The sequence below is a fragment of the Hippoglossus stenolepis genome, chromosome 1, assembly GCF_022539355.2.
Source record: "Hippoglossus stenolepis isolate QCI-W04-F060 chromosome 1, HSTE1.2, whole genome shotgun sequence".
NCBI lineage: Eukaryota > Metazoa > Chordata > Actinopteri > Pleuronectiformes > Pleuronectidae > Hippoglossus > Hippoglossus stenolepis.
Window position 1 is genome coordinate 14,539,318 of NC_061483.1, and position 26,939 is coordinate 14,566,256.

Genomic DNA, 26,939 nt, shown 5'->3' on the forward strand with positions numbered 1-26,939 from the left:
GCCGAGAGACCTGCTCATCTTAAAATCATTTAAAAAAAATACAAAAAACGATTATGAGTCCCCCTCCCTAAATGACTGTGATTAGAAGAGAGCTAGAAAAAAGTCTCTCTAATGATGGACACATTAAGACAATGACAAAGAGGAGAAAAATATGCGTCTTGAAAGAAGGGCCCAATCATTTCCAGTGAACCAATGGGATTGCCTGCAGCCATTTCAAAATTAACAGAATTCTTTGTGTTTGATAAAGGACTGAATGTTGGCAATTTAGAGGAGCGAAGACAAGAATGATAAGTGTTCGCACGGCTGGGCCACTCCAGGGTGACGGATTGATTAAGAGTGAGTGACTCATCTTCTTGGCATTGTTGAATCTTTACACTGGTCCTTGACCTGACCCCACTGTCTGCAATATGAATGGCTATAATGTGTATATGTAGTAATATGCTGGGACTATAGAGGCAACAGAGCAGCTTCCACTGGCTTTGGTTTCCTCGCCTCTAGCACAAAATATTAATAACTGTGGAGATAATGACGGACGAGAGGGACAGAGTGAAGTTTGGATCATGATTCAGACAATACATGATGTTATCGACTGCGCTTTTTCTACTTCAGCATTCTGACATGAACTTGATTGATTTGTTTATTTATTTCGTACTTTGGATAATGTATAACCTAAATCACTTAAGTATTTTACCTGCTGCAGGACAAGAAAACCAGAATAAACAAACTGTAATTGCCATGCCAAACTATAACATACCAATCGAATACAATGAAATATGTAGGTTGGTAAAGAAAAGGATTTAAATCCAAGTCTGAGAAATCTAAAAGTGAATTTGGACACTTTACTTTCCCAACCTCCCGTCATCCAATCACGTACAGACAGTTCAGCACTTACTGTGGCGACGAGCTTTTCAACGCAGTCAGGCGCCACACTGTGGAGGTGTGTGAGGTGGAACTGCAGGTGGATCTTGTTGTTGAGCATGTCCTGGCACAGTGGGCAGCGTAACATGGGCTGGACAGAGTGCTGTGTCATCACGTGCATTCTGAGACGATTCAGGTCCGTGTTGGTGAACTTGCAGTAGGGGCACTGGTACATCTGGGTGGAGGTGAAGACGGAAACAGAGAGAGGGGGCAGAGGGTTAACAGGGTGAACTGGGTGTGGTGGGTACAGTGAAGCCTGCTTGAAGAGGAGTTGCAGCTCGGGAGTAAGAGTGCCCCGAAGCAGGCAGGTCCTTCTGATCACAGAAGTGTGTGATACTGAGCACCCACTTCAAAGTGCTCTCATCTGTCAAAGATTATATTAATTTTCCACCTTATACACAATTAGCAGTGCAACTGCAGCAGAAAGGCTAAAATAATTTAGAACATATTTGAAAAAATAAGGTTCAGCGAGATGGTTAAGTAACTAAATAAGTGAATGTTATTAAAGCACATTTTTACTTTTAATTGATGTGTAAGTTTTCTGTTCATAATGAGGCCTTGGTAATTGAGGATGAGATAACCTTAAGAAATTCAAAGAGTTTGATGAGTTTCATGAACGTCTTTGAACTAAATCCTCTGGTTTTTATCTCACCTGCTCCGCAGCGCTCTTCTCAGCCGTCCTGGGACGCTTCGAGGAGAGTGGGCTCTCTGACGTCTCCGACCGTGAAGAGGGCCTTTTGGAGGGGGCCGGGGAATCCGGCTGGTGCCGTTCCAAGTGGCTGGACAATGCTGAACATCGGCACATGAACATAGAAGAATAAAGAGAGGAAGAGGAGACATGTCAAGACAAGGTGAGGACTCGGCAGCCTGGGAGGAGGTCAGTCAATAACACTGGATAAAGGGCTTTGGAATGTCTTTTATATAACAGCATTTAATGGGAATAGGGCAGCGAAAGTGTTGTTAGCTAACTCATGTCTCCCATGCTGCTGCACGGACAACATGCTCTGATGGGCTGCTCATACAACACCATAAACAGATAATAAAAATATTAGTTGGCCACAGGGTGCAGCTTTAGGTTTCACACCACCACATATTTTCAGTCCACATGAGACAAGGTACACAAACATCTTGCGACCTCATCATACAGCGAGGAGGTTAAAGAGGAACACAAATTGTTACTGTGATTACTTTTCTTCAGGTACGACTTATCTTTATAAGAGTTTGCTTCACATACATGCACAGTGGCAATTGTCTTATATTCATTTAATATAGTGCGATTAAAATGATGCTGACATTGTAATAATAGCATATTGAGGAGCATATTTAACAACAAAGCAAACACTTCAATCCTCGTACTTCTTCTGCATTTAACCACATTTTGTCCTTGTCACAGAAAAAAAAAATCAACAGTAAGAGCTGCAGAAAAAAGTGTTTTTGATATCTGAGTCACACGTCTGCCTCACCAGAATTTGTATTTAATAAGAGTGATCGGGCAATTTTAACTTGGAGGCTCAATTGAACCCAGCTTGGAAAAATCCTCATCTTTGTTTCCATAAGCAGGTGAACGCCAGTGAAATTCTCAGTTTGACCCGCATTTCTGTTACCAGCTAAGCCTTCCCCTGTGTGTTGTAGTTCTGTGCAAGTGGACTGTGACAAAGGAAAATAGGACAGCGAGATTATAAAAGCTCTTTGCAACCCCTGAGCAAATCTGGATATTTCCTCAGAGCTGGGTTGCATACGACAACAAGCTTTCATTTAACACAGAGATTTTCGAGACATAAAACATGCCACTGGGCTCAAAGATGGCATCAGACTGATGATTAGTCATACTCGGCATATTTACAGGACACAGCCATGCTTTGGTGCTCTGTCTGTGGAAATAAAAATAAAAAAAGGCTAGTCACTGTCGAGTGGCTTCCGGTGTTTGAGAAGATCTCCAATCTATATAGTTACTGCAAGCTTGATCACACAGCTAATCCTTTCAAAGCAAACAACATTAATATGAACGAAATAGCATCTTTTTCTTTCCATATCTGCAGAGAGAGGCCTCACACAAGTTATCCAGCAAGCCAATTTATGAAGAAAAATAAAAAGGAGAGGTGACACCATAGTGAGGTGTCACTGAGCAGTGAGTGGAGCACAGGTCCACTGAGGAGCTAAATCCACGTGGAGCCAGCGGGGGGGCTGCAGTAGTAATACTCTTTGTCACCAGTGGAAAGAATTCAGAGTGAAACTTAAGGAGGTGTCTTGCCAATCCCCTTAACAAGCCCATAAAGAGTTAAATTTGGCCTGATTTGTACAGTCCTGGAAGGGCAAATTGAGAACAGAGGGCATTGGTACGGGAGGGGTGGTTTTGGTGGGGGGTCAGGTTAAGCGGGGCTGACCACGCTCCTGCTCCAGACATTAAAACGTCAGCTCCAATCAGGTCGAGGGCAGTTGAGCTGATTACCCAGTGGGGGACCTGGCTTTGGACAGAGCAGCCTGCGAGATCTCCCAGAGACACTGGGATCAGCCGGGGAGGCCCTATTAGGGTCCAGTCACAGTCAATCCTATTAAACACATCCGCCAATAAACAAAGGGAATGTTAAACAAAAGGAACCTCCCATTCCCTGACATTAACCTCTCAGTCATGGCACTGTCCTCAACAATTCCTCCTCGTCAACTCCACTTCAGTCCACTCCTACTTCCCCGGAGCTCGGGGAAAACAGGGACGGTCGTCTGTGGTCACCTTCACATGTCAATAGTCTGACTGGTCACTTGGTATTTCAGGTCCTAACCCCATTTGATGAGGATAGTACCTTTATTTTATTAATGCTTCTTCTCTCTATTTTTGATGATTCACAGTCCGTTACTAAACACCATCTCTACACATAGGACCTTTCTTCTCTCCCAGCAGCTCATTCCACTAATGAATCCAGAAAACTCTGTCTTTCTTTCTGTCCTTCGATTTTCTCCACAACAGCTCTATGATCGACTTCAAGCCTTGCATGTGTTTTTCCGAGGACCCCAGGAAGTGCAGTGTTGGCTGAGAAGTGTTTTGGACGAGTGGTTCTCCCGACCCGACCCCGCTCCTTACACGCCATTCATTTTAAACTGTGCATGCTGTGACATCTGAGAATGATGCTTGTGAATAAAACAGATTACCTCCATCAGGTTATTTATTTTTTAACAATGCCTTACACCAACAGGCACATTTCTAATGGATATGAAGCATAGTTACTAGTTAATAAATAATGTAAGAGGCAGTTATTTGACTTTATATCATATTTTTCACAGCTACAAGATATGGGAGGGAAAATAACTTTTCTAACTAATGAGCAAAACATTCAAACAGCTGCCTAAATCCAACAACATCTGTTAAAACTGTTCGTTTCATCTAGTGAGCACTTTTTGCCCTAAGAATACAACTTATTTAGAATGACTTCAATGAATTCTTTCACCTGCTGTAATGTTCACACAAGAGCAGGTAACACAGGGCTCGCGCCGCAGCCATAAAGTGCATGCATACAGTACATAGAGTGAGCGTGGACTAAGTAGACACAAGTATCCTCTCAGCCTCATGATTAAGAGGATAAACATAATTGATTATAAGTATATTCCACTTCCACAATTACTCAATTAGCACCAGAGAGGGGAAACAAGTGGCTGTTTATGCTAAGGCACTGGAGAGCTGCTGTAAAAGGGCCCAACCCAGCTTTCTCACTCAGGATGTTTTTATGTTTATGTGTGTGTGTGTGTGTGTGAGAGGGAGAGAGAAAGTGAGAAAGTGAGAGAGAGAGGGGGACAGATGGAGGGCCGGGGAGGCCTACCCAGACGCTGTCGCTCGTCACGGCCAATTAGGACTTCATAAATCTGATCAATCGCGGTCTCTTGAGAATCCTACACCCTGACACCGTCACCGGCACTGTGACTAACATCCAACTACTGTATCCTGTTCTACTTTGTCGACGGTGATGAAAAAACTGACCGAAACATTGGGGAAGCTGGGAATGAAATAGAGGATAACTTTTGTGTGTGTGTGTGTGTGTGTGAGTGAGAGCGGTTACAAACAGTCTAACACAGCAGATTGGACACCGGTGTCAGAGCATAGATGCTCATACGTGAGAGACGTGTGTCCAAGATTTGTTCACAACCACTGACCAAAATACAGAGTCCTGGTGGAGAAGGGGTACGAGAGGAACAATTTACCATCAAGAAAGAACAGAACAGGTCAATTGAGAGAACAATAACTGCAGTTTTACATATGTGATACGACAGTCACTCTGTCCATGTTGCTTTGGAAGTTATTTCTAAGTCATTTTCACAGGGTCCAATTTGGCGAGTGGTAAGTTTAGGAACTTATTTGGAGTATTTATTATTTATTTAAGCCTCAGTGGTTGGTGAGATTAACAAGGCTCCTCTGATTAAACCCACACAGAGACAACTATCCTCAATCAGTGACCTTAATATCTGTCAGGAGTCTGTTACCCTGACCTCCTCTGCCCGGTCATTAGACAGAGCCCCCCATCCACACCAAACCTCTTCTGACAGATACACGGGGTGGGATTTTGTTTGAAAGCACAAAAGGAAGAGCAGGAGTGGTGCCAAAAAAAAAAAAAAAACTAAGAGTCAATTAGGTGATTATTAATTCATGTCCCTTTTCCGTAAACCAGAGGCTTTTGAGCTGTCGAGTCCCGTAAGTGAATTGGACTTTGGCACCTTGTCTCACCTCCCATAGATACACTGTATTATTCAAGCAGCAGAGGGGCTGTCAGCACAGTGCGATGGTCTTTGGAGCAATCGTGGCCTCGTCGTTAGTTTCAAGAGGAGAAAAAAGATGGCTGCTGGACAGAGTGACTGACACGGCACAGACTGAATTAACCACAACAGGTCAGCCGCCATTGAAATCAACCAGGAGAGCAATCACAGCGACCATTATTGTGCTTTGTCCTCTGAAGAGGTTATCCATATCCTAAAATTGTGAGTTACAGTAAACAATATGTAAGGAAGTGGAGGAAGAGAAATCCTGGTGTTTTGGAGGGGAATTCCCATCCTACTTACTGACATGGGGTCCTCATCATCTCCGGAGCCTCTGCCCCCTCATTACCACAGTTCCTGTCTTGCCGTGGCAGCTTCAGGCCTCCGGTAGTAAAAACATAAGCTATCATCCAGCTCGTCCAAAACCGACGAGGCCGCATAGCTTTACGGTCACTTTGCCCAGAACAGCCGCAGTCTGCCAATCGCTTTAAACTCTAACTCACACCCACAGTCCCTCCGCACATGTGAAACACAAGGATCCTCAGTGGTGCACTTTCTGCAAAGGGCGTCCTCTGTTCCCCGGCTCCCTGGAACCTTTCACCTTCACACTGCTGACGGCTCCAGACACCCCTCCACTTCGAGAAAATCCTCACCTCAATTCCCTCGGCATGTTGGCCATTAATATGGAGATGATTCAACTCCCCCAGTGCTACAAGTCATTCCCTTTTAATGCTATGCTAACAATGCCTGGATATTGTCTTTTCTTTTTCCTATTCCTACCCAGGTTTTTTTTTAATCTACAGCCTGTGTCAGAGCCCAGAGCAATAAGGGGCAGTGTCCCATTTCATCTTGTAGGTTCTCAGATAATTATTCTGCTTTGAAATGGAAACTATAAGAAAACTAATGAGGCTGCATTTGAAATCACAACTTATTATTTACAAGTAAATATGTTTTATGTCTGTTTCAAATGTGCCTGTCGGGGGGGAGGCATCGTTACAAAAAAAGATGGAGGTGTTATTGAAAAAAATTGAAGGACAAAAGAAAGAAATAGATTTCTGGTGTTATTAGTTGGACGTCGGGTTCTGCATTAAAGGGACTAAACTATAAATGAAATAATGTCCTGGTCTAACGACGTGATCGAAAGAAAGGCAAATCCAAGATGAAGAAATGTAGAGGGGTTATTAATTAGCAGCAGCATTAATAATTTCCAGGCCAGTGAACAATAGGGCGACGTGATGTTCACCTTTACAGGACGCTCAGACACACAGCACTGGTGCTTGGCCATTAGACACCCTGTGGTAAAACCCATAAACACTGAGCTTTCAGGGAGTTGGCTCACAAACAAGGACAATTTATGGCCTATTATCTTCAAAGACAAAAGGAATTATAATTTGAGGGATGACAAGCACTCGAAGGACGTGATATGAATATGTAAACATTTTCACCGCTGTCTCCTGATTTCTTATTCTACTTAGGGTTTTAAAAGCAATAACAAATCACCGCTGCACTGAATGTCTCCCAGCTTGGAGTAACAATAACATAAAGTTGAATAATTTGATTGTAACTAACCATGAGCATGCAATTTCAAATTCCGCCACAGCTTATATTAAATCTACATATCTGCACTGTTATACGGGGCACGATTTATAACGTGTGGTGTGTCTGTTCCTGAGTGAGCAACAGCGGAGGACCAACAGCACAATACAGAGCACAATAAAAAAGTGAGCAGACTGCAATGCCACGGTGCTGCGTCTAGGGGATGCTAATCATCATGTTCATTACACAGACTAAATGAAGCGGCTACAGTGAACAACACAACAGCTGCTTCTCCTGCACATACAGCAACACCTGCAAGTGTGCGTGTGCATGTTAAAGCACATTTAGGCAAATAAACAGCAGGATGTGGCGCCAAAAACACACAGAGACACACTCGTGGTGGAGTGGAGCTCAGCCAGCAGCTCAGTCTCCACTTTAACAGCTTCACACATCGGGTGTCAACGTTGAACTGAAAATCGTTTGAATTTTTTTTTTTTTTCAGCTGCTCTGTGTGAAAATCTACTGCAGGAGAGACTCAGCACAGGTTTGGAGCGTCCTGCAGAGACAGGTGCTGATTCTGGTTCTGTTCAAGTGACTATTTCACACTGCATCTGTGAGGACATGTCTGGCTTTAACATCTCATTACAAATAATACACAGTTGCTCTTGCGACTCAAACGTCCAATGCTTATTACCTCACCACAGACGTCAAAACAACACTTACGCGGTGGATGTTCAGTCTAAAATACAGAAGCGATTAATTATGCGTAAATCTAAATTTAGATCGTATTTATCAGGCCCGATATGTGAGAAGTAAAAAAAGCTATGTTTTTGGGCATAATGACTGAGGAAAATATGCACTATTTGCACATAGCCACGGTGTGCAGCAGCTAATCAAATGCTGAATTGGAACCTGCACATCACTTTTAATTGGGGCTTCAAAAATACTCCCACACAGTTGTGCCTTAACAACACTAACATTTAAACCCGAGCCAGCGCAGACACAAGTCCTGCATGGCAAGGGATAATAAAAATGGATTTACTGCATGCATACAAGCTGAAAGCATGTTGTGTTGTATGCACTTAAGACTTTGACATGACTGCTCAGTAATGGCACATATAAAAAAACTGATGTGACATAATTATACTCAAAGGAGACAGATATATATATTTTTCTGTTATTCTGGATTACTTAAAGAACTCTACATATGACAAATTAATGTGTTTTAGTAACATTTTAAAAACATATTTAAAACTGTTACAATATTATGAGTTTTAAGAAAAAACGATTGGTTACAGGGTATTAATGAAATACTGTAAACCTCTATGTGTTACCCTCTTTGTTTTTGTCTAATTCCGAGTCTGTCTGAGCTTCATGGACTTTAATGGTCTTAAAAAGGTGGATGATCCGGCCTGAAATATAATTTTTCACCTCCCTTACTCCACCCCCCCCCCCAAATTGAATGTCGGGAGAAGGGTATGAAAATAATTATTTATCAAGCTCAATTTCAGAGGAACGACCATCCTCCCAGCACCAGAATGGAGACACCATTTCTCTCTCTCTCTCTCTCTCCCCCCCCCACCTCCTCACAAAGAGCCCCCAACTTTCAATACAAGCTCTCTCATATATTTATGTTAAATATGTCAAATCACATTGTGTCCAGGTCTGCAGGTGTATTAACAACCCCCTCCTCACCTTCCTATCTTCCCCTATACTTCGCCACCCTCCTGCCTTTCTCCCCGCTGTATCCCCATACATTCGACTGCTGCATAAATACACCACCCGCTTTAATGGAGGGAAGGATCCCGTTCCTGTGCAGGAGCTCATCCCCCTTTTTTCGCCGGTGCTGTCTCAGCTAGGTGAGGAAGGTGTGAGGGAAGAGGAAAAGCAGCTCGTGGCTTTCCGTTTATGCATATTTTATACCTTAGCATTAAAAATGACCCTTTGAATTACTAATCACGCTGCATGATTAATTTGTAGCTACCGCCAACATGAACATCACTGTCCACATACGTTATGATCTTAGTATTCCACTTGTAATTACTTTTACTGTAACTTATACTTTCTTCTATCTGCATACATATCCTAATAATAATATACTTCATAACCACACATTGGCTGGAGGGTTGGAAGCATGTGACACTTACATATGTCTGAATGCGTGCACATGTATATATATTGTCTATATATACGTCTTATCTTTGACATAAATAAAAAAACAACTGAATAATGAATGCATCTTTCAAGAGATGACAAGCCAAATACATATGCATTTTACAAAGGCTTCTGGTGTACCTCTAAATGATTTTAATGAATACTGAGGAGCTGTGGAACAAGAAAGAGAAAATAAGATTGACAGTGGCTTTAAAAAGGAGGAAGCCTTTATTCTGTGTTCGCTAATGCCGTCTGTCTGACAGTGACTGTCATTTGTAAAGGAACAATGTTGTGCTCTGTTCCAACAGCTACATGACAGCGATGAGAAGAAATACTTCAGTAGTTCTAATGATGGACCTTAGAAACAGCTCATCCTCAGACAGTGGGAGACTGAGCACCTTTCAGATAAATAACAGGTTGGCCAAGACGCCCGTGCACCATATTCTGCCATCTGCGTGTCTACTGTACAAACATCTTCAGACAATCACAGGCCCGAACAAGTGCTCCTCTGTTTACCAAATGCATTGTGAGGTCTCCCTCGCTTATTCTCTACAAGACAGGTTTTCTTCGCTCGCTTTGAATGGGCATTGTATTCATCAATCGCAAAAAAGTTTGAGGCACAAAAAGCGACCCTTCCATTAAACTACAGCTGTCTACCTTTCGCTGACAACACAGCCTTGAACCCACCACCCCAACCTCCCCACCCACCTTTTTCACTGACATCAAACAGAACCTCAGACCTGGTTCCCTAATGCACATGCTATTTTTAACTAAGCGTTTCTAATAAGCTGCTGGGAAGCTGTAAATTTTTCATATGCAAGCACATATTTCCTTTGTGAAAACACAGAAACACACTTATTTGGTGATTAGCGACTGACAGAGGGGAGGAAAGGAACTGAATATGCTTGTATCAAATTGCATGCCTTTCAAAAAGGAGGAATCCTAATGCGAGGAGTCGTCTTCCTGTGCACCACAGGTATGAGTGAATTATTAATCGGCCAGCTCATTTTAATGCTTTTTAAAGTGCTTTATTTTGATGTGCTAAAACATACTTTTAGCCATATTCAGTCAGGCATGCATATCATTATTTCTTCCATCAAAGAAGAGTGTCGCCCTTTCAAAGAGCACAAACAACTCAGCCTCATTTAAAATAGAAGTTCGAATATCAAAGACATTTTACAAAGGCTGGGCTTCAAACACTATGATGAAGTTTTTTTCCCTGCACTTTATAAAAAACTTAGGTATGCAAAAGGTCTGAATTGTTTTCCAGCTTTTAACCTGACTAGTGTAAATCAAAACATCCTGCAGTAACACAAGAAGTTAGACAAGTGAGAAGCATCTATCCGGGCCTGTAACTGTTCAGTGTCATTATTATCAGAAATCCTTTCGATTGAATAAGAGAAGTCTCAACTGCCAGCACTGGGGTTTTTTTCCCACAACACAGGCATACAGAGTAAATTGAGCATAAAAAGAGGAATTAAACTATATTTAATTTACACTGATGTGTCAGAAATCTGAATACAGTCACTAAAACCAAAGCACTGTATATGCAGATGCAGTGAGTCACACGCAGTGGAAGGTTTATAGGGTAAAAAAAAACATGTTTTAGATTCTTGCTTTAAACTTGAGACGACTTGAACTTGTGTTTGAGACCATGTTACATTTCTGTGGAGAAGTTGGGCAGCAGGGTCAACTTCCTCTCTATTACACATCTGACAATTGATGGCAAAACTCCTTTTAACACACAAGCATCAGTGTAATTAAATTAACAAACAAAAAAAAAATATTTGTTTGAAAATACCAGCAACTGTATAACCAAAAGGAAAATGACAACTGCTATGAGAAGCAGAAATGGTTCTTGTACATCAGCTATTAGCAGTGCCATCACCTCTCATTGCAGAAACTCCAGCTAATACATAGTTGTTACATTTTTACAATGTAGTGCACTAATTGTCATGATTGACCCCACAACGTGTAAAAAGAAAGTCCACACATGCATGAAATCAAAGTTCACAGTGTATCATTGCAGAACCATTCAAACTTGAAACATTCTCCAATTCCAAAACTACATCCTAAAATGTTTTCTACAGAGCTGCAGCCTGCCCTTGTCCAGAGATTGTTTAGGCCTGAAGCCCCTCCCCTCAGCCTACAAGCCCAACCCCCTGCTCAGGAGTCACCACATACACCTGTCAATAAAGAGGGCCACATATACAACCATCCTGAGAGAACATTAAAAACACTGGTTGTCTGTGTGTGCAGCAAAACTGAGAAAGAAGCCAGTGATATCACATGTGCACACACGCATGGCCCCAGCTGGAGTTACGCATGCAGGCCTTTCTCTTCACATCACTTCCTGAGCGGAGACAAAACACGGGTCACATGTCACCTGGACATATTACCTAAATTGACAATTTATCCTGAGTGTATCTGATGGGATTTAATGCCTGGAAAACCTGCAGCGGTGAAAGAGCAGCCTCTGACAGTTAGAGCAGGGTTTAGGGGGTTTTGGGGACGGAGAGTTAAATGCTTTTAAAAAACAAGGCTGCCAATATTTTTGTTAAAAATGTAATTAGATGCAAGGCTCAGAACCATTCAGGAGCAGGGTCACATGTGTCCTGTGAATATTAGTCCCTAAATATGTGTGGTGGAAATATTGGCCTTACCTGTCCCTTTGGTGAGCTCCTTCTCCCCCCCACTTTCTCTGTCTTTGGTTTGGTCCTCCTGGTCTGTGGTGGTCTCACTAGCAGCCTCCACATCCTCGCTCAGCTCTCCTGAAGGGGGAGGGAGGACGGGATATGTAAATCACCACGCCATCAGAATTGGTGGAAGCACTTAAAGGGACGGCAGCGTTTTTTTCTATAGGAGCTTGCAACAATTACATTTGCTGACACACAGTTGCAAGGCTAGCAGACAAAGAGGGCAGAATCTGCTTTCTGCTCTCTGTCCTGCGCCTGTGTCTGATCATCGCTGTGAAATTCATTTTGACAGGAATTACTAAATCTGAGTGGAAGTGCAGGGGAAGAAAAAGGAAAATTGTATTATAATTGTAATTATTATTGCTATTATTAGTAGTAGTATTATTATAAGTATTATTGTTGTTATTATTATTATACTGGGAACTAATTTATCCCTTTTCTCCATGTATTCCAGACCATGACACATATATGGCCTTTTCAGTTTAATGTGGACATAAAACTGCAGAAAGAAAAGCACATGTGGTCTGAAGTGGGCAGATGGTAAAATAATTGTCCGGGCAGTATCCTTCAAGAGAAAGACCTTATACCAGACCAGACCCTATTCTCTTTCTCACACACACATGCACACAAAACACACACACACACACACACACACACACACACACACACACACACACACACACACACACACACACACACACACACACACATACATTAACGTCCCCTGCTGCAATCTGCTAGGTTACTTACCAACAACACATGACCCATTCCACCTCATCAGCGCTACTATTGCCAAGAAAAAAACCATAAATATTTAAAACTTCAAAGCCACAATTCATTTGACTTTTTATGCCAAGTCAAAGGCAGAAATCCCCTGTAACCACCTTAAAAGCCTCAGCTCAATATATCAGGCCATTTAGGCGCATTGAAGTCCAAACAATGGATATCCGATAATGCCATTTGTAAGTAACACACAGAGGAAAAGATAGCAAAAACAGATAATAAAAAGGGCATCAATCTTCTTTATTTCCCTACAGTGCCCCCTGAACATCCCCTCTGCCTGTTAAGTTTGTTTAAAAGTAGTGGGACTTGCATGCAATAGCATTGATTTGACAACCGTAAACTAGGCCGCAGTCAATAGGCCCTATCAGCTATTACACAAGTCAGCTAATTCTCAGCAAATGTACTTAAATGCTCTTTTGAAAATGCTTTCATGCTCAGGTCTCTAGTCTATGAGCTATTGATATATTGACAATGCTACAACAGCTACTGAAATATCCTGTTCAAGTATTCAGCCCTGCAGTCATCACACATCCAATCTGAGCTCACCACATGATTACCCACAGCCAAAACCACTTTTATGATGTTACATTATCCCCAACACTCGCTGTTTATCCCACCAGTTGTGAAATATCACATACATTGTATATACGGAGTTGTCATTGGCGTGTGTTATTATCACAGATGCACTTTCATCCAACTCTTTCATGGCTATTCTCACAGACCCTTTTCCCGACGTCTTTTCTTACTCATAGATTCTCGTTTTCTGCTGAGAGAAATGACTTATGGAGAATAAGTCATGTTCCTAAATGAAATGTGAATCAAATTCTATTGTTTTCTGACATTTCATTCTCTGTAGCATGTGTGAAAGAAAACCTACTGTTTCTCAATAGCTTGAAATTATTTCATGATATTTAAAGTACATTTGTCTCCTTTGTTAATGGAGCTACAAAATTATAAGTGGTGCGTATTACTAAAAAAAGAAAAAAATCCATTATTCTACACACAACTGCACGCTTCAACATATGGAGTCATTGTGGAACGCCATCGTGTAAGGAAACAGCTGAGCAGAGAGATGTGTGCACGAACTGTGCTGTTACACATCACAGTTATAACAGTACAAGATCCTTTTTTAAATAAAGATATTTAAAAGGCTTGACTGTCTCCCAGTGAATTTAAGTGTCCCCAGTATCCCACATAAGGGAATGCATTTTGTTCTTTTATTTTTATCCATGTTTCTATTATGTTTCCAAGGCAACCCACGAATTCCATCCAGTGCAGCCCGTCCCGTGCTGGTGAGGCGCAGATCTTAAACATTTCCAGAAAACCAGAAAATCTGCTGCCGAGTCCCAAAATCCCATCCAACTCCCGCCTGCATAAATCTCCACAACTGCGCAGGAATTAGGATACTGTACAGCTGCGCAGGTGCTCAGATTACAAAATAATCCCCAGGTAAATTTTTTCACCTTTAAAAGTGGGGCATGGTGTCATTTCTTCGCTGCGTGACACCAGCAGTGAGACTAATTCCCCACCTACACATTAATACACACGTTGTGCTTAAACATCACAGTGATAGGCAGCCAAAATTCTAATGCCATTCAGCTTCCCTGTACCCAGCCCTCCTTTTCCTGAACACGTACTGTACAACGCTCACACAGGCACTGGGATGTTTTTCTTCCCTGCATTTCCAATACATTTTTTATTTAGATGTTTAATCAACGTATATGACACTTTTAGCACACACAACACACAGCCCATCCATAATTTATGCAGGAATGAAGACATTTAATTCCAGGAGCAGTGTTACATCTCAAAGTGGCAAATGGCTTTTGCCTATTTCTCGTCTCATCTCTAACGGTATTACAGAATGATTAAAGCCGGGCTGACCATAATTAATGAAAGGTCATGAGTGGCCTAAGAGTAGGATGCAAATGGAAGAGACACTAAAACTGTAGCCATAGATTAACTCTGAAAATAGATGAGGAGAAACACTCAAAGCTATGGCAGCAGGCCATTTCTAACCCAAATTTCAGAGATGTAAAGGACAATAGCCTGAAGGTTGTCTTCTAATTAATTGTCTTCATTAACCATCCTAATACAATGATATGAAACAGTTCCATTAATCTAATCATGCGAGCTGAATAAGCCCATTGCCGACACAGAGATTACACTCATCTGTTCTGAGCGTATAAATATCAGCTCTGCTCTGCCAGTCAGTCAGCGGGGACAGTCCATGGGCTCTCTGTTCCAACATCTTACAGAAGGACACACACACACACACACACACACACACACACACACACACACACACACACACACACACACACACACACACACACACACACACACACACACACACACACACACACACACACACACACACACACACACACACACACACACAGAAATACGCGCTCACTCACACACGCATCTAGTCGCATAGTAGTCTTCCCCTCTTGTGTTTTGCCGGGGAGTGCAGAGGCTCAATCGGGCCCATAGGTGTCACTCTCTACAAGCTGGGAGAGTGCTACTTGCTCACACGCATTAATGAGGTGCAGGGGGGCCGAGCAGCAACAGACAGAAACGCACGGGGGGAAAGAGGAGGAAAAAAGGAAAAGGGGGGAAGAAATATGTGGAGATGACAAAAGCAGATGCTATGCAAGAGGCGTCCGGTGAAGATGAGACACTGAAAACGGCAAGATTACCTTCAGATGAGAGAGAGCAGCCTTCCTTTCCCCTGAAGAGCAGTGATTACACTAATGCTAATCAGACTGACAAGCACAAACGGCCTAATAAATAATTGATGGTAACCACTGCACTTTCCAGTATTCCTTCCCAGACTGTAGAGAAGAGCAGCAACAAGTAATAATAGTCACTCTAGATATCTTTCACTAGGTCAGGCTCCTCCTCCGTCCTCGGCCTCAGCAGAATATACCGCCATGATGATAGCTGCCTTTCTTAAAGTAGAGAAATACAAGTCCTACCTGAGAACGAACGGCTCCAGTGCTCCTCAGAGAGTAGTTAGAGTTCATCATAGTAATAATAATAATAATAGTAGCAATAACACGGAGTCTTAGTCAACTTCATTGGGTTGTCTATCTCTTTCCTAAGTCGTGGAGACCCGGCGCATGCAGGGGGCCCTGAGATGAGCTTCACCCTCTCCCCGGCAAGCGAGTCCCGGGAGTGAGGCTCGATCCCGGCTCTTGTGTGGAGAACTTGTGTGCGTCTGTGCTCTCATTACTATCATTATGATTATTGAGGCCGTTGTTATCATTTTAACCAGGTGTCACAAGACCGCACTGTAAATCAGAGGTGTCCCCCCACCCCCCGCACTCCCGCCCGCTTTATCCAGGGCCGGACAGCTTCCTTTTCTTTAGCGCTGCACTGTCGGATAAAAAGCAATCTTATTTCACACTTCACAGACTCTATCTTTCTCCCCTACTTCTTCTTTTAAAAATCCCCCTCTTGCTCCCCCATCATCCCTTGCACCCCTTTCCTGATATCAAAGTTGGCCTGACTCTAGACTAGAGGGTGCAAAATGAAAGTGACAGGAGGGTACCATGGGACAATGAGACACAGGACCCATGCTGAGGGCTTTCATGCATTGTCCGCTCCTCATATCAGCACCTCTGTGCCCCATATGCAAGACCCCCCTTTTTAAGAGCACAACGCACATGAAAATACCCCCACCCGTCATAACCCCCCCCTCTCTCTACACACACACACGCAGAGAAACTCCCATCTTGCGTCCTCACACGATGCCTCTCATAAAACCACAACAGAGAAAAACATGACCACAACCTGGCCATAGACACAAAGGGCTTTTGCTTATGAACAACCAATAAACCACAGCACAATATTATCAGCGGTCATAATAATCAATACACTGTGAAGTTAAAATGTGGACACGTTGAAAAACTGCATACATTCATGCTAATTTGTAAAAGTTGTGAGATCCATTCAAAAATGTGGGCTGCAATATTTTAAATTAATTGAAAATAAAACACACATAACTGCAGAATTAATGCAGCAAAATGTAAGAAAAGGCACCAGACTCGACTCTCTCCTGCCACATGCACACAAAATGAAAGTGTCTTCTTTCCTTTTTCTCACTCGCTCCCTCTCTCCCTCTCTCCCACACGCTTTCACACATTTTTTTTGTAAGGAAAAGAAGAGTGAGCTACCTCAGCGCTGCTGGTCGGAGTTACATGTTAGATTCCTGACCTGTCTACGGGTGGGGGGGGGGGCACGCTGGCCTCTCCCTGCTGGCCCTGCTGTGACCTCGGGATCTAAATGTGAATGAATACTTTGTGTCTCCATGGGGCTGAGGGCAGGAGGGGAGAGGAGGAGGAGGAGGTGGTGGGACAGCAGAGGAGGAGGTGCAGGAGATGGAGGAGGGGTACGGGGTTAGGGCAGCTAATAACGAAGAAGAAAAAAAAAAGGAAAAACTTAAAACGGCGAGTTAATCACAAACAGCAGTGATAGCTCACACTGCCTTAGAACAATATCGTAGCAGCCCCCTCCTCCTCCTCCGCCTCCTCCTCCTCCTCCTCCTTCTTTCTACTCTCCCGGTGGTGCCTGCTCATCAAACCAGCCTCATAGGTCGTCCACACAACACTAAATTTGACCCCCCTGCTGCCTTTTCAAAGTCACTGCCCATTTTAATGGATGCTCTGTGCATTCGGGTCACAAAGAGCCACACGGAGAAGTTTTGTTTTTAATTGTCTACTCTAGCAGAGAAGAAAAATACATTTAAACACGCTAACTGCCTTTTTGTGGTCTCGATAATTAGTAAATTAGGAACTGTTATTGAGCGGCATGCAAAGTATTAATTTCCCCCAAAGTGTTACCTCGTGGGAAAAGACACTAATTAGAAATAGTTCTCGTGTTAATGGCATGTTTAGATACATTACAAATAAAGTGGATAAAGTGAGCGCCGCTCCAGTTCTCCTCTCTTTGTGTTTTACTTGAGTGATGAAGGAGAGGAGGATCTAGGTTAATGTGGCTGCACAGGGAGTGAGCATTCAGGGACTGCTCACGCTTCTGCCCCAGCTCACACACACGCACACACGCACAATGACTTCCTTGAATGTCCAAGATGATGGCCGCTCACTAACGCATATTACGTCCACAATGGAGGATGCAGGCTGCACATTTCCCTGCGAGGATGGTGAGCTAAAAGCCTGGATGTGGGGGGCAACAACATCACTGGCCAGTGCTCTTCCATCTACACCGCCTGAGGGACACTGCTCTGCACAAAAAGTCACTCTGCCTCTCTGTCACCCCCCCCCGCAGTGCATTTATGCTTATCGTCCTCCATTGCTGCCTCCTCTTAAATCAACCTCCTGTTATTAATGCATCTTTTTTCCCCTTTCTTCCTCCCGCTCATATTACAATGCCTTCACCTATTTGCAGCTATTCAAAGGGACCGAGCAGAACTGGGGTGGGTTGACGGAGTGTGGGGGTGGCTCAAGGGGTATATGAAAAAAGGAAAAAAAGCATTACCACTGTCATGAAGGGCAATCGCATCAACTCTGAAATATTCACCAGTGGGTTGGAAAATGCGATGGTACAGTTATGACAGGCAGACAGGCAACTCCCCCCACCCGAGCCCACAGTCCCCCGCCCCTCTCTCCATCAGGGCGGAAGCACGGTGGACACTCTGAATATGTATAACCCGGAAAATGTATTGATTTTTCATTTGGCAAAAAAGGGACACAAAAATCACATAACCTGAAACTGTCACAGCTCTTTTGTTCATAGCTCATCTCTCCTGATGTTTGGCTTTTGCCACAAACTCTCTTTAATTACCAGGTACAGCGAGCTTCAGAGCCTTTCTCCACAGAGACGCAGCCACATACAGCCTGCTGGGCTTAACAAGACAGCCCACATCTATTATATATGACATACACCCAGCAGCTTTTGTTTCATATCTGACTAATAAGCGCACTGAATATGACTATACCCACAGTTTGTTTTGTTATTATACACAAGATACAGTGCAAAAAGCTTTCTTGATGAAAACCATGAAAATTAAAAAAAAAAAATAGACGATCCCACATTAAAAATAGCACTTTCATATAAAAACATGTTCCCGGCATTTATTTGATGTGCTTTACTGAAGCAGTTCTGCTTAACATGAAATGTATCGATCTAAGTTTCCCAGGTAACAGGCAGGTGCCTGTATGTTTGTCTGAGTGTGCACACTTGTGCATGTGTATGTCCATTAACAGGTACTTATCTGTTTATCTCTCCTTTTAGGCACTGCAGACCAGTACAGTGGACTGTCTGAAAAAGATCTCTGCCTGTCGATTTATTGAATGCACCATTTGCATATCTTTGTAGTGCATCCATCTGCCTGTGGACTGTTCTGTGGAGGTATTAGCTCAGAAAATCAATGTTGCCATGGTTGGATGTATGTAGCGCCTGCCTCGGCGCGTGTTAGGAGTCCGGCTCACAGCTCCCACATGGGTCCTATTTACATGAGTCCTGCCGGTCCTTCAATCGTTCTAAACTTAAAGTACACAAACACGTTTCTCTGCATGCCCCTCCAGAGTGGGCTGGTTTGCCACCCTCCTCGATGGTCATCCTGCCTCCCTCCGCAGCCCTGCGCCTGACGGGCTGTTTGTTTATGAAAGCGTACGCCGAGATAAAACAGAATCTGACAAGGTTATGAATACCAATTCCGCTAATCAATTTTATTTAAAATATAAAATGTAGGGTATCATTGACGTGTTTGCTCTCGAAAGTTTAACGGCCTGATAAGTTCTGATGTTTCAGGGTAGATGAGAGGTGGAGGATGGGGGGGGCGGATTTTTGACCTTATTTATTACATTTATGTTACTGGTGAAATCACACAGCTGTACAGATATACAGTATATAAGGGGACCTTACAATGAAATTTTTTTTTTAGTCGAGGCTGCAATGGCCAACTTTTCTTCTAACAACCACCTCGGCTGGTTGCTCATAGCTAATTGCTAAAGAAATCCAATGATTACACTGCGCAGCACTTTAAAACATCCATGAGAGTGCTACCACTTATTGGGAGAGAAAAAAAATCCCCGACTTGCTACCTCCATCCATTCTGTTTCTAATACAAATCAAACACAGTGCGCTTTCTTTCACCATTTGTCTTTCTTTCTGTTCCTCTTTGCATAGCCCATCCATTACTTTCACATGAAATATGAAAAGGCAATATCCTCTCTGTGTTTGTACTGAAGCGTAATGCGATTGTGTTGTCATTTATAGGAAATAATCGCAAACCCCTCTTTCATTTTCCAGTTCAAATAACCATGAAAAATTAGCCTTCAATGTCAGGGAGGACAACAAAGGGATGCAAACAGACTATTGCTTCACCACCGCGCTTGACATTTCTCCTTAATAGGAAAACGGGTGGTTGTTTCTATCTTTCGTTTTCAATCTTTTTCTTTTTCTAACCTCATCTTTTCCCTAATTAAAAAGTTCTGCACTCAGATCTTTGTAAATCTTTGCTGCGCCTTTATTCAGAGCCGAGGGTCCGCGTGTGAGGAAGGGTTGGAAAACGCTGGTCCCGTGCACACTGCGCCCTGTTCATTAGCACCCCTACCCCTGTCTGCCAATGGCTACTGTTGGAGGGAGATGTCGCCAGACAAACACTATGGGGCCTAGGTCGCCGTGACTACCGTCCAGCAGCCTGATAGATAAATAATTCAAGAGCTATCAGACTCCCTGGCAGCAGAGCAGTCCCAAGAACACACACTTAGGACACAGCTTGTAAAAGCCTTTCTAACTGATCAGCATTTAGCCCTTACAAATGATGTACAACCAGATGTCTGTACAAGACCCCACACAATTAGCAGTAGTCAGTGGATCCTTTTAATTTAGAGAAATCTTTATTTTCAATGTGAGCAGCAAAGTAATGGTAATTGCTTTCTGTATTACTGCCATTAAAGGCTTAATAGGCAGGTTGTTTTCCACTGTAATTATGTACAAAATAATCTACCAACTTTGTCGTGCAATTATTGAAGATGCATTTAACCAAGTTTATTTTTTGCTCGCAACAATAGATATAAAGAAAGAGAACAAAACTGAATATCAATACTGCACCATCTGATGTCTCCATGTGTGATAATCGAGGAAGGTAAGTACATATTTGAGGTTATATTGAGGTTATGTCTCAATCCAAACTGAAATATTGAAAAAATATTGACTTAGGGATTCATATATTTCTTATATCTCCCAAAAAACCTGATGCTAGATGTCATAGAGAAGCTACAACTTTCTCTTCTTGCGGCTGTTTGCAGTGAAAAGAGGTCAAATGACATGAGATCAAAACAAAATTACAACTAGATGTCTATGCAAATACCGTTTTATACTTTTACTAACATAATACTTTAGCCTTATTTGCATACTTTAAAAACTTGATTTCATCGGGGAGCATGGCTCGTGATGCATACAATGAAATTACCACTCAAAGGCTAATGAAAAAGACTCATCTCGTGCAATTAGCTGCTCCTTTTATTCACTTCTCCTAATGTATTAATTTATTGTGACATAATTTCTGGCAGCATCATTTATTTATTTGATTATGCGCACACCTTACGATCATAATTACTAAATAGACTCGGAGCCAGTCGATGAGACGTGATGCGCCAACTCAACCACCATTTAAAGTAGTTATCCTTCTTCTAATGTCAGTGGTATATCCAACCTGTATTAATCTGAGCCTGATCAGTATGCAAAATTACTTCAGGCTTTCAATTTTTACCTGAGCTTTAAAAGTGACTCAGAGTGACACTTGACAGAGCGGGCCTACACAGTTCAGCCTGCAAGAGGGCTCTTTTCTTGTTTTGCTGTTAAGTTTATTCAAATGACTGGTTCTAACGCTTGTTCAGTCGAGTGTTCCCTCTCAGAGTGGGTCACATTTACTCTCTTTCTAACCGCAGTTTGATTGTTTATTATCCGACGATAGATCTCGGAAATGACACAAAGCGGTACGTTTTAAAGGCCTGTGCGCTACACGTATTAAACACATGTACACCGATGCACAATCGGGGCTTTGTCTGTTTTCTTCATGAACATGTCACGATGCTGTGAAAGTGGGCTGAAAGCTCCGAGAGGGGTGGATCTGCGCTGCCCACTGTGCTGCTCTCCAGAGAAAGAGACTTGGAGTGATTACAGTCAAACACAGCTACTCAGTTATCTTTGGCTCAGCCACAGGAGAGAGAGAGAGAGAGAGAGAGAGAGAGAGAGAGGACGAGACAGAAAAGGGAAAAAATAGAACTGATGATGTGGCTCAAACACGGGCCAGCTGCTCTAAAATGACCAAAATGACTAACATGTCCGTAACATTAAAAAAATTACAACTCAGTAGCAACCACTGAAGCTTCTGGATTGTGAAGTGCAGCCCAATGAAAAGGCTTTACAACATCCATTTTGTGCTTGGTGATCAGGTATGAGGAGGAGGAGGAGGAGGAGGAAGGGGAAAGCAGTGATGAAGAGCAGAGCCCACTGGCAGATAGGTGTTACCCGCCTGTCCCTCAGCAGATTCCACTAAGCAGTTTCAAATGTATGCACGTTTGCAGAACATCATGACACAACATCACATAATTTAAGATAACTTTAACTTTTACAGGGAGCCGTTATGTTAATAGGTGTAAGGATCACAACAGCGGCTTTTGTAAAACGTTGTTTTTTTTTTTGCTACCCTCCTCCACCTCGGTTTAATGCTGACGCTGCACACAGGCATGGAAATGAGCAGGTTGGTCAGCGCTGGTGAGTCCCTAGCCTCCCTCTACGGCCTGGTCAGGGATTAACAGCGTCTGCCCTACGGAGGCACAGCCTGCTGCTAAATTGGTTCTGTGCTATATCACATATTACGTTTCTATCGTATACGTGGCTGTGGTTGTTAGTGCTGCTGTTGTTTATATAATGGGCGCCGTTATTGTCCTTGCTGCAGAAGACTCTTCTCACTCATTAGCCAGGGGTTGTAGAGTTAGAGCTGAGAGCCCAATAAGGTACAAAATTAATTATTCATCTCAGCGGTTGGTATTTGGGTGCTGCCGTGGGGCCTGAAGCAGGGGACTCTAACTAACAGAGGTCTGCCTCTTGAGGCTTGCTGGAATAAACAATTGGAAAAAAATTATGTCGGGCTGTAGGTGTCAGTTATGGCGAGAAAGCAAACGCTAATCACCAAACTAATCATTAAAACAAGCTGCCTACAACAATAGGCCCCTCTGCGGCATCATGGTTCCTCCCCTGCGTACTGATCCAACATCCTAAAGCTCCATCATGTCCTCAGTCTGCAGCCTGCTGCTGGCTCATGAATGGGCCCAGATACAGCCCCCTCCTCTTCATTCAGTCATGGCTTATGTTAGCTCCAGCCAGGACCAGTGGCCTCCTGAGAAGGCTGTGATAAGAATTCATTTCTTCCTATTATGTGGCCTTGTCCACTGCCTCAGTTCATCAGTTCAGTGCAACCAAGTCAATGAAAGGGCCTGTAATGAAGCAATCAGATGCAGCCTGGTTCTCTGGGCCCGGCACTCCATCCGCGACTCCCAGACCCTCGCTCCCAGTGCAGGGTGTGGGTTGAGGTGGGGGCGGTGACGAGGGGAGAACGGACAGACTGCATGGACGCATTAATTCAAGACCTTGCCTTTCATATACTGGAGGATAAGCTGCTCTCACATGTGCTTCACACCAGGTCTGCTGTCTCCTGTGGGCTCAGAGAATCATCCAGTTTTAGAGAGCCCCATTAGTTTAACCAGGCTCTTCGGCATTGCCACTAAACCAGTCAGTCGGGTTTCCGTGGGATTCTGTTACCAGTGGCGCTGGTTCGACGGAGATCTCTTTCTTCATCTCCCTATATCAGCATCTAACCTTTTCACTCCACTTTCTCCCGTACCATCCCTTTTCCCTCCTGCCTCCACCTCTTAGCATCTCTTAAACATGTGGAAACTATTACGGGGAGTTAGGGGGAAGAATGTATGTGTTGAATCTTAATCAGTGCCTTAAAGTAGGGGATTCTGGGTCTCCTTTGTCTTGTAATGCTGTGAAAGTTTCATTGCAAATTAAAAAAAGGGCCTTTTTGATCTACCTAATATTGTTTTCTCTCCCTTTGGGGGATGGAAATGGTTGGCGTTATCTTTGATCAGCCTCCCTTCCTTATCCTCTCTCATACGCACACATATACGATACAAACACAGATGAGTGCAGGGCTTTATGGTCTGTGTTAAGGAGCGGTCAGAGTTCAAAGCTAGGATACAGACGCCTGAAAATACAGATATGAGAACACAAAAAGAGGCTAGAAACGTTATTTGAGGAAGAGCCAACGATGATGTCCACACATCTAATGCAGAGATAAACTTGGATTCCTTGTCGCTAGTGAGGTAAAGTGAAGTAAGGTGTTGCCCAAATCCCACACTTCATCTGTATCTTCTCTTCCAAACCTCCACAGTTCAGCTTCTGGCCGCTTTGGCAAAAAGACCCTGCAGCTGGATTCTACCTGACAAGAGCTCCTTAACAAGCAGCAGTCATTAACCTCAGGAGCAGGCAGCTGCCATGTGATGTAGTGCACTCGGCCTGCTGCAGAAGGGCCCTATTGATCCCGGACATACTTGGTGCCTTCCTGGATGTTTATAATCAATATGCAAATGGCCCGCGGCATTGATTCAATATTAATTTTCAATTAGGGAATTCTCAGGGGGTCCTGAGGGGTCAATACAGAACCATTCAGAGCAAAGGCTTGAGCAAGTTGCAGGCATTGACGTTCCTCTACCCAAGACAACTTACTTACTGTTTATTTAGCCTGCCCTGCTGTAAGACCCGATTAAGGCTCCGGATAATAGGCAGAGAGACAGATGGGCCTTTCTGCACTTCTGCAACACCCATTACATGAACTGGATTTTGGTCTAAAGGGCTTGTCCCAACTAATAAGTCATCATCTCACACTTAGTTCAGTTTCTTATTTTGTTAAGTCGGATTAGGTAGGAATATTTAAAGTCTAAAAGCCAACTTTTCCATTATCTTGTTTGTTTTTATAGCTTCTTAAAACCTTTCCCCTATAAGTAAGTGATGGATATATAAGTGCCCACATTACACACGCCTAAATACAGACACAGCCATGTGTTAATTATTAAACATACAACAAAATTAACACACTGGAGTGATACTTGGACCCGGCAAGATGAAACAAAACACGTTTTTTTCAGACAAGCATCCGCAATTAATCGAAACCAACTGCAGCCACCACGTCATGCTCAATGAATGGAAAACATTTACTGTAAATGCATAAGTGAAGACATGGAGGGCAGGGCCGGATGATCAGCATGACTGTCATTTAACACGTTATTGTTTCCACAGCCAGACTTGTCACGCTTTACTCTTCTTTCGCTCCTCGACGGTAACAATGCACTAAAATGCAGAAAACCCTGTTGAGTAAAAACATTGAGCAATGAACGAGGTAATGAATTCCAGGTACAAGAATTCTTACTTTAAAAGCATAAAACAATAGTATTGATTCATGAGCCTGCTATTATTTATGTACAGACAGTGTGTCTGTGAGATAGAGCTGTGGTTTGTTACTGGGCTGGGACTCGTCTGCTCGCTCTTTGTGGCAACTGTCAAGACAATCAGGGTTTTGTGGCTGTGGACACACAGTACCGACACAGTTTTTTTTAACCACATCAACAGCACTGCACATAACGTACAATTAAAGGTGTAATATTGACATGCTTTCGGAGTTATTAACCCACACCCTGGTTTGTTATACTGAACTTTTAAATCGTAAACACTTCACCTGAACTCTGCACCTCTGCACAGCAGGAAGTTTTAGAGAAGAAGAGGAAGGAGGACATGGAGAACAAAGATCCTCACAGAGAGTTTTTCTATTTCAGCTCGGGAAGTTGAAATAGGGAGAAACAAGTTGAACAGGATTAGGTCGGAATAAGAAGCCATGACTTCAGAGCTGTTGTCTTTTAAATACAGTCCTGATTATGACCCTTTTTTAAATTCTGCATTTGTTTGATAACCTGTGGAATAATTTGACAACATATTTTTCTTCTATGGGCTGTGAATAGACGGGGTGCCAGAGTGCAGCCTGATACAACCATGTTAATTCACAGAGCAGTAAAGAGGCTGCATGAGAAAATTGCTAAGAGTAAAACAGAGATAACCTGGTTGGACTATTTGCTGCGCTTTTCCTGTAGATGCACTGCCTGAGGTAATTGGTTTAGGGATAACATTAATTACCACATTGCTCATTAATGAATGAAGCCTTTATTGGTTCCATTGATCACCGGGACCTGTTAGCCATCATCCTAAGCAATGGTGGATGTAACAAGCTTACATATTGGCATATCAATTAATGTAATCAATTTCTGTCAAGCAGTTACCATCCCGCGTGTCTATCCCACCCCCGTCCGATCGCCCCTGTCTCTCTTTTATCATGTATCTGGGCGGCCAGGGGGAAAAAAGGCCCGTGTCAAACCAAAGTTTATCAAGAGATTTTCTAATTGTTGCTCGAGTCTGGGTCTTTGCGCAGTGGAGTGACTGAGCTGATGTTGGGGTGTCAGGTTAAACTATTGGCCATTTGCAAGAGTGGTTCATGGGATTACAGAACCTGAAATTACACGCAGGAGGTGCAACGTTCATGCAATAGACGGCTGGGAGAAATAACCGCTGCTGTCGGCCTGTATGACCAAAAACTCTCGAATCCCGTTGTCTTAAATTGACATCTTTGTCCGTGTCTTCTACTTGTATGGCACTTTTTCTTTTTATCCTCATATATTTGTATTTGTTTTTGGGGTTTGTTCAGTTTTGTGTCCGTCCCGCTCGCTCAGTGACTCCTCCTGCTGTATTCTCACATGAGCTCATTTGGACATTATCTAGAGTTTTTACAAGGGGGCTGGCTGGAGAATGTCCGCAGCAACTGACATGGGTTCTCCTGTATTTATAGGAGATTATCTGGAGTTCAATGCGCATCTGAAACCAGCTTAGCAAATGGAAAGCAGGATCCAGACATGAGATCTGACGTTCAGTTGGTCTTCCCTTAAATTTACACTTGGATCTGACATCGGAATGTTAACTTCAGCCTCAAGAGAAAAAACCCTGCTCAGATCCAACCTTCTCTTTTTATATGAG

At 43.1% G+C, this 26,939-nt stretch overlaps 1 protein-coding gene across 1 annotated transcript in view; it reads right to left on the reverse strand.

The window, feature by feature from the left end:
• Nucleotides 1-26,939, reverse strand: part of zfhx3b (zinc finger homeobox 3b) — a 136,469-nt gene that overhangs the window by 15,535 nt on the left and 93,995 nt on the right. Inside the window, exons 6-8 of the mRNA XM_035159091.2 lie at nucleotides 12,009-12,116; nucleotides 1,571-1,707; nucleotides 893-1,093 (exon numbers count right to left, since the gene is read on the reverse strand). Coding sequence (XP_035014982.2) covers nucleotides 893-1,093; nucleotides 1,571-1,707; nucleotides 12,009-12,116 — 446 coding nt within the window. The remainder of the gene's footprint in view (nucleotides 1-892; nucleotides 1,094-1,570; nucleotides 1,708-12,008; nucleotides 12,117-26,939) is intronic.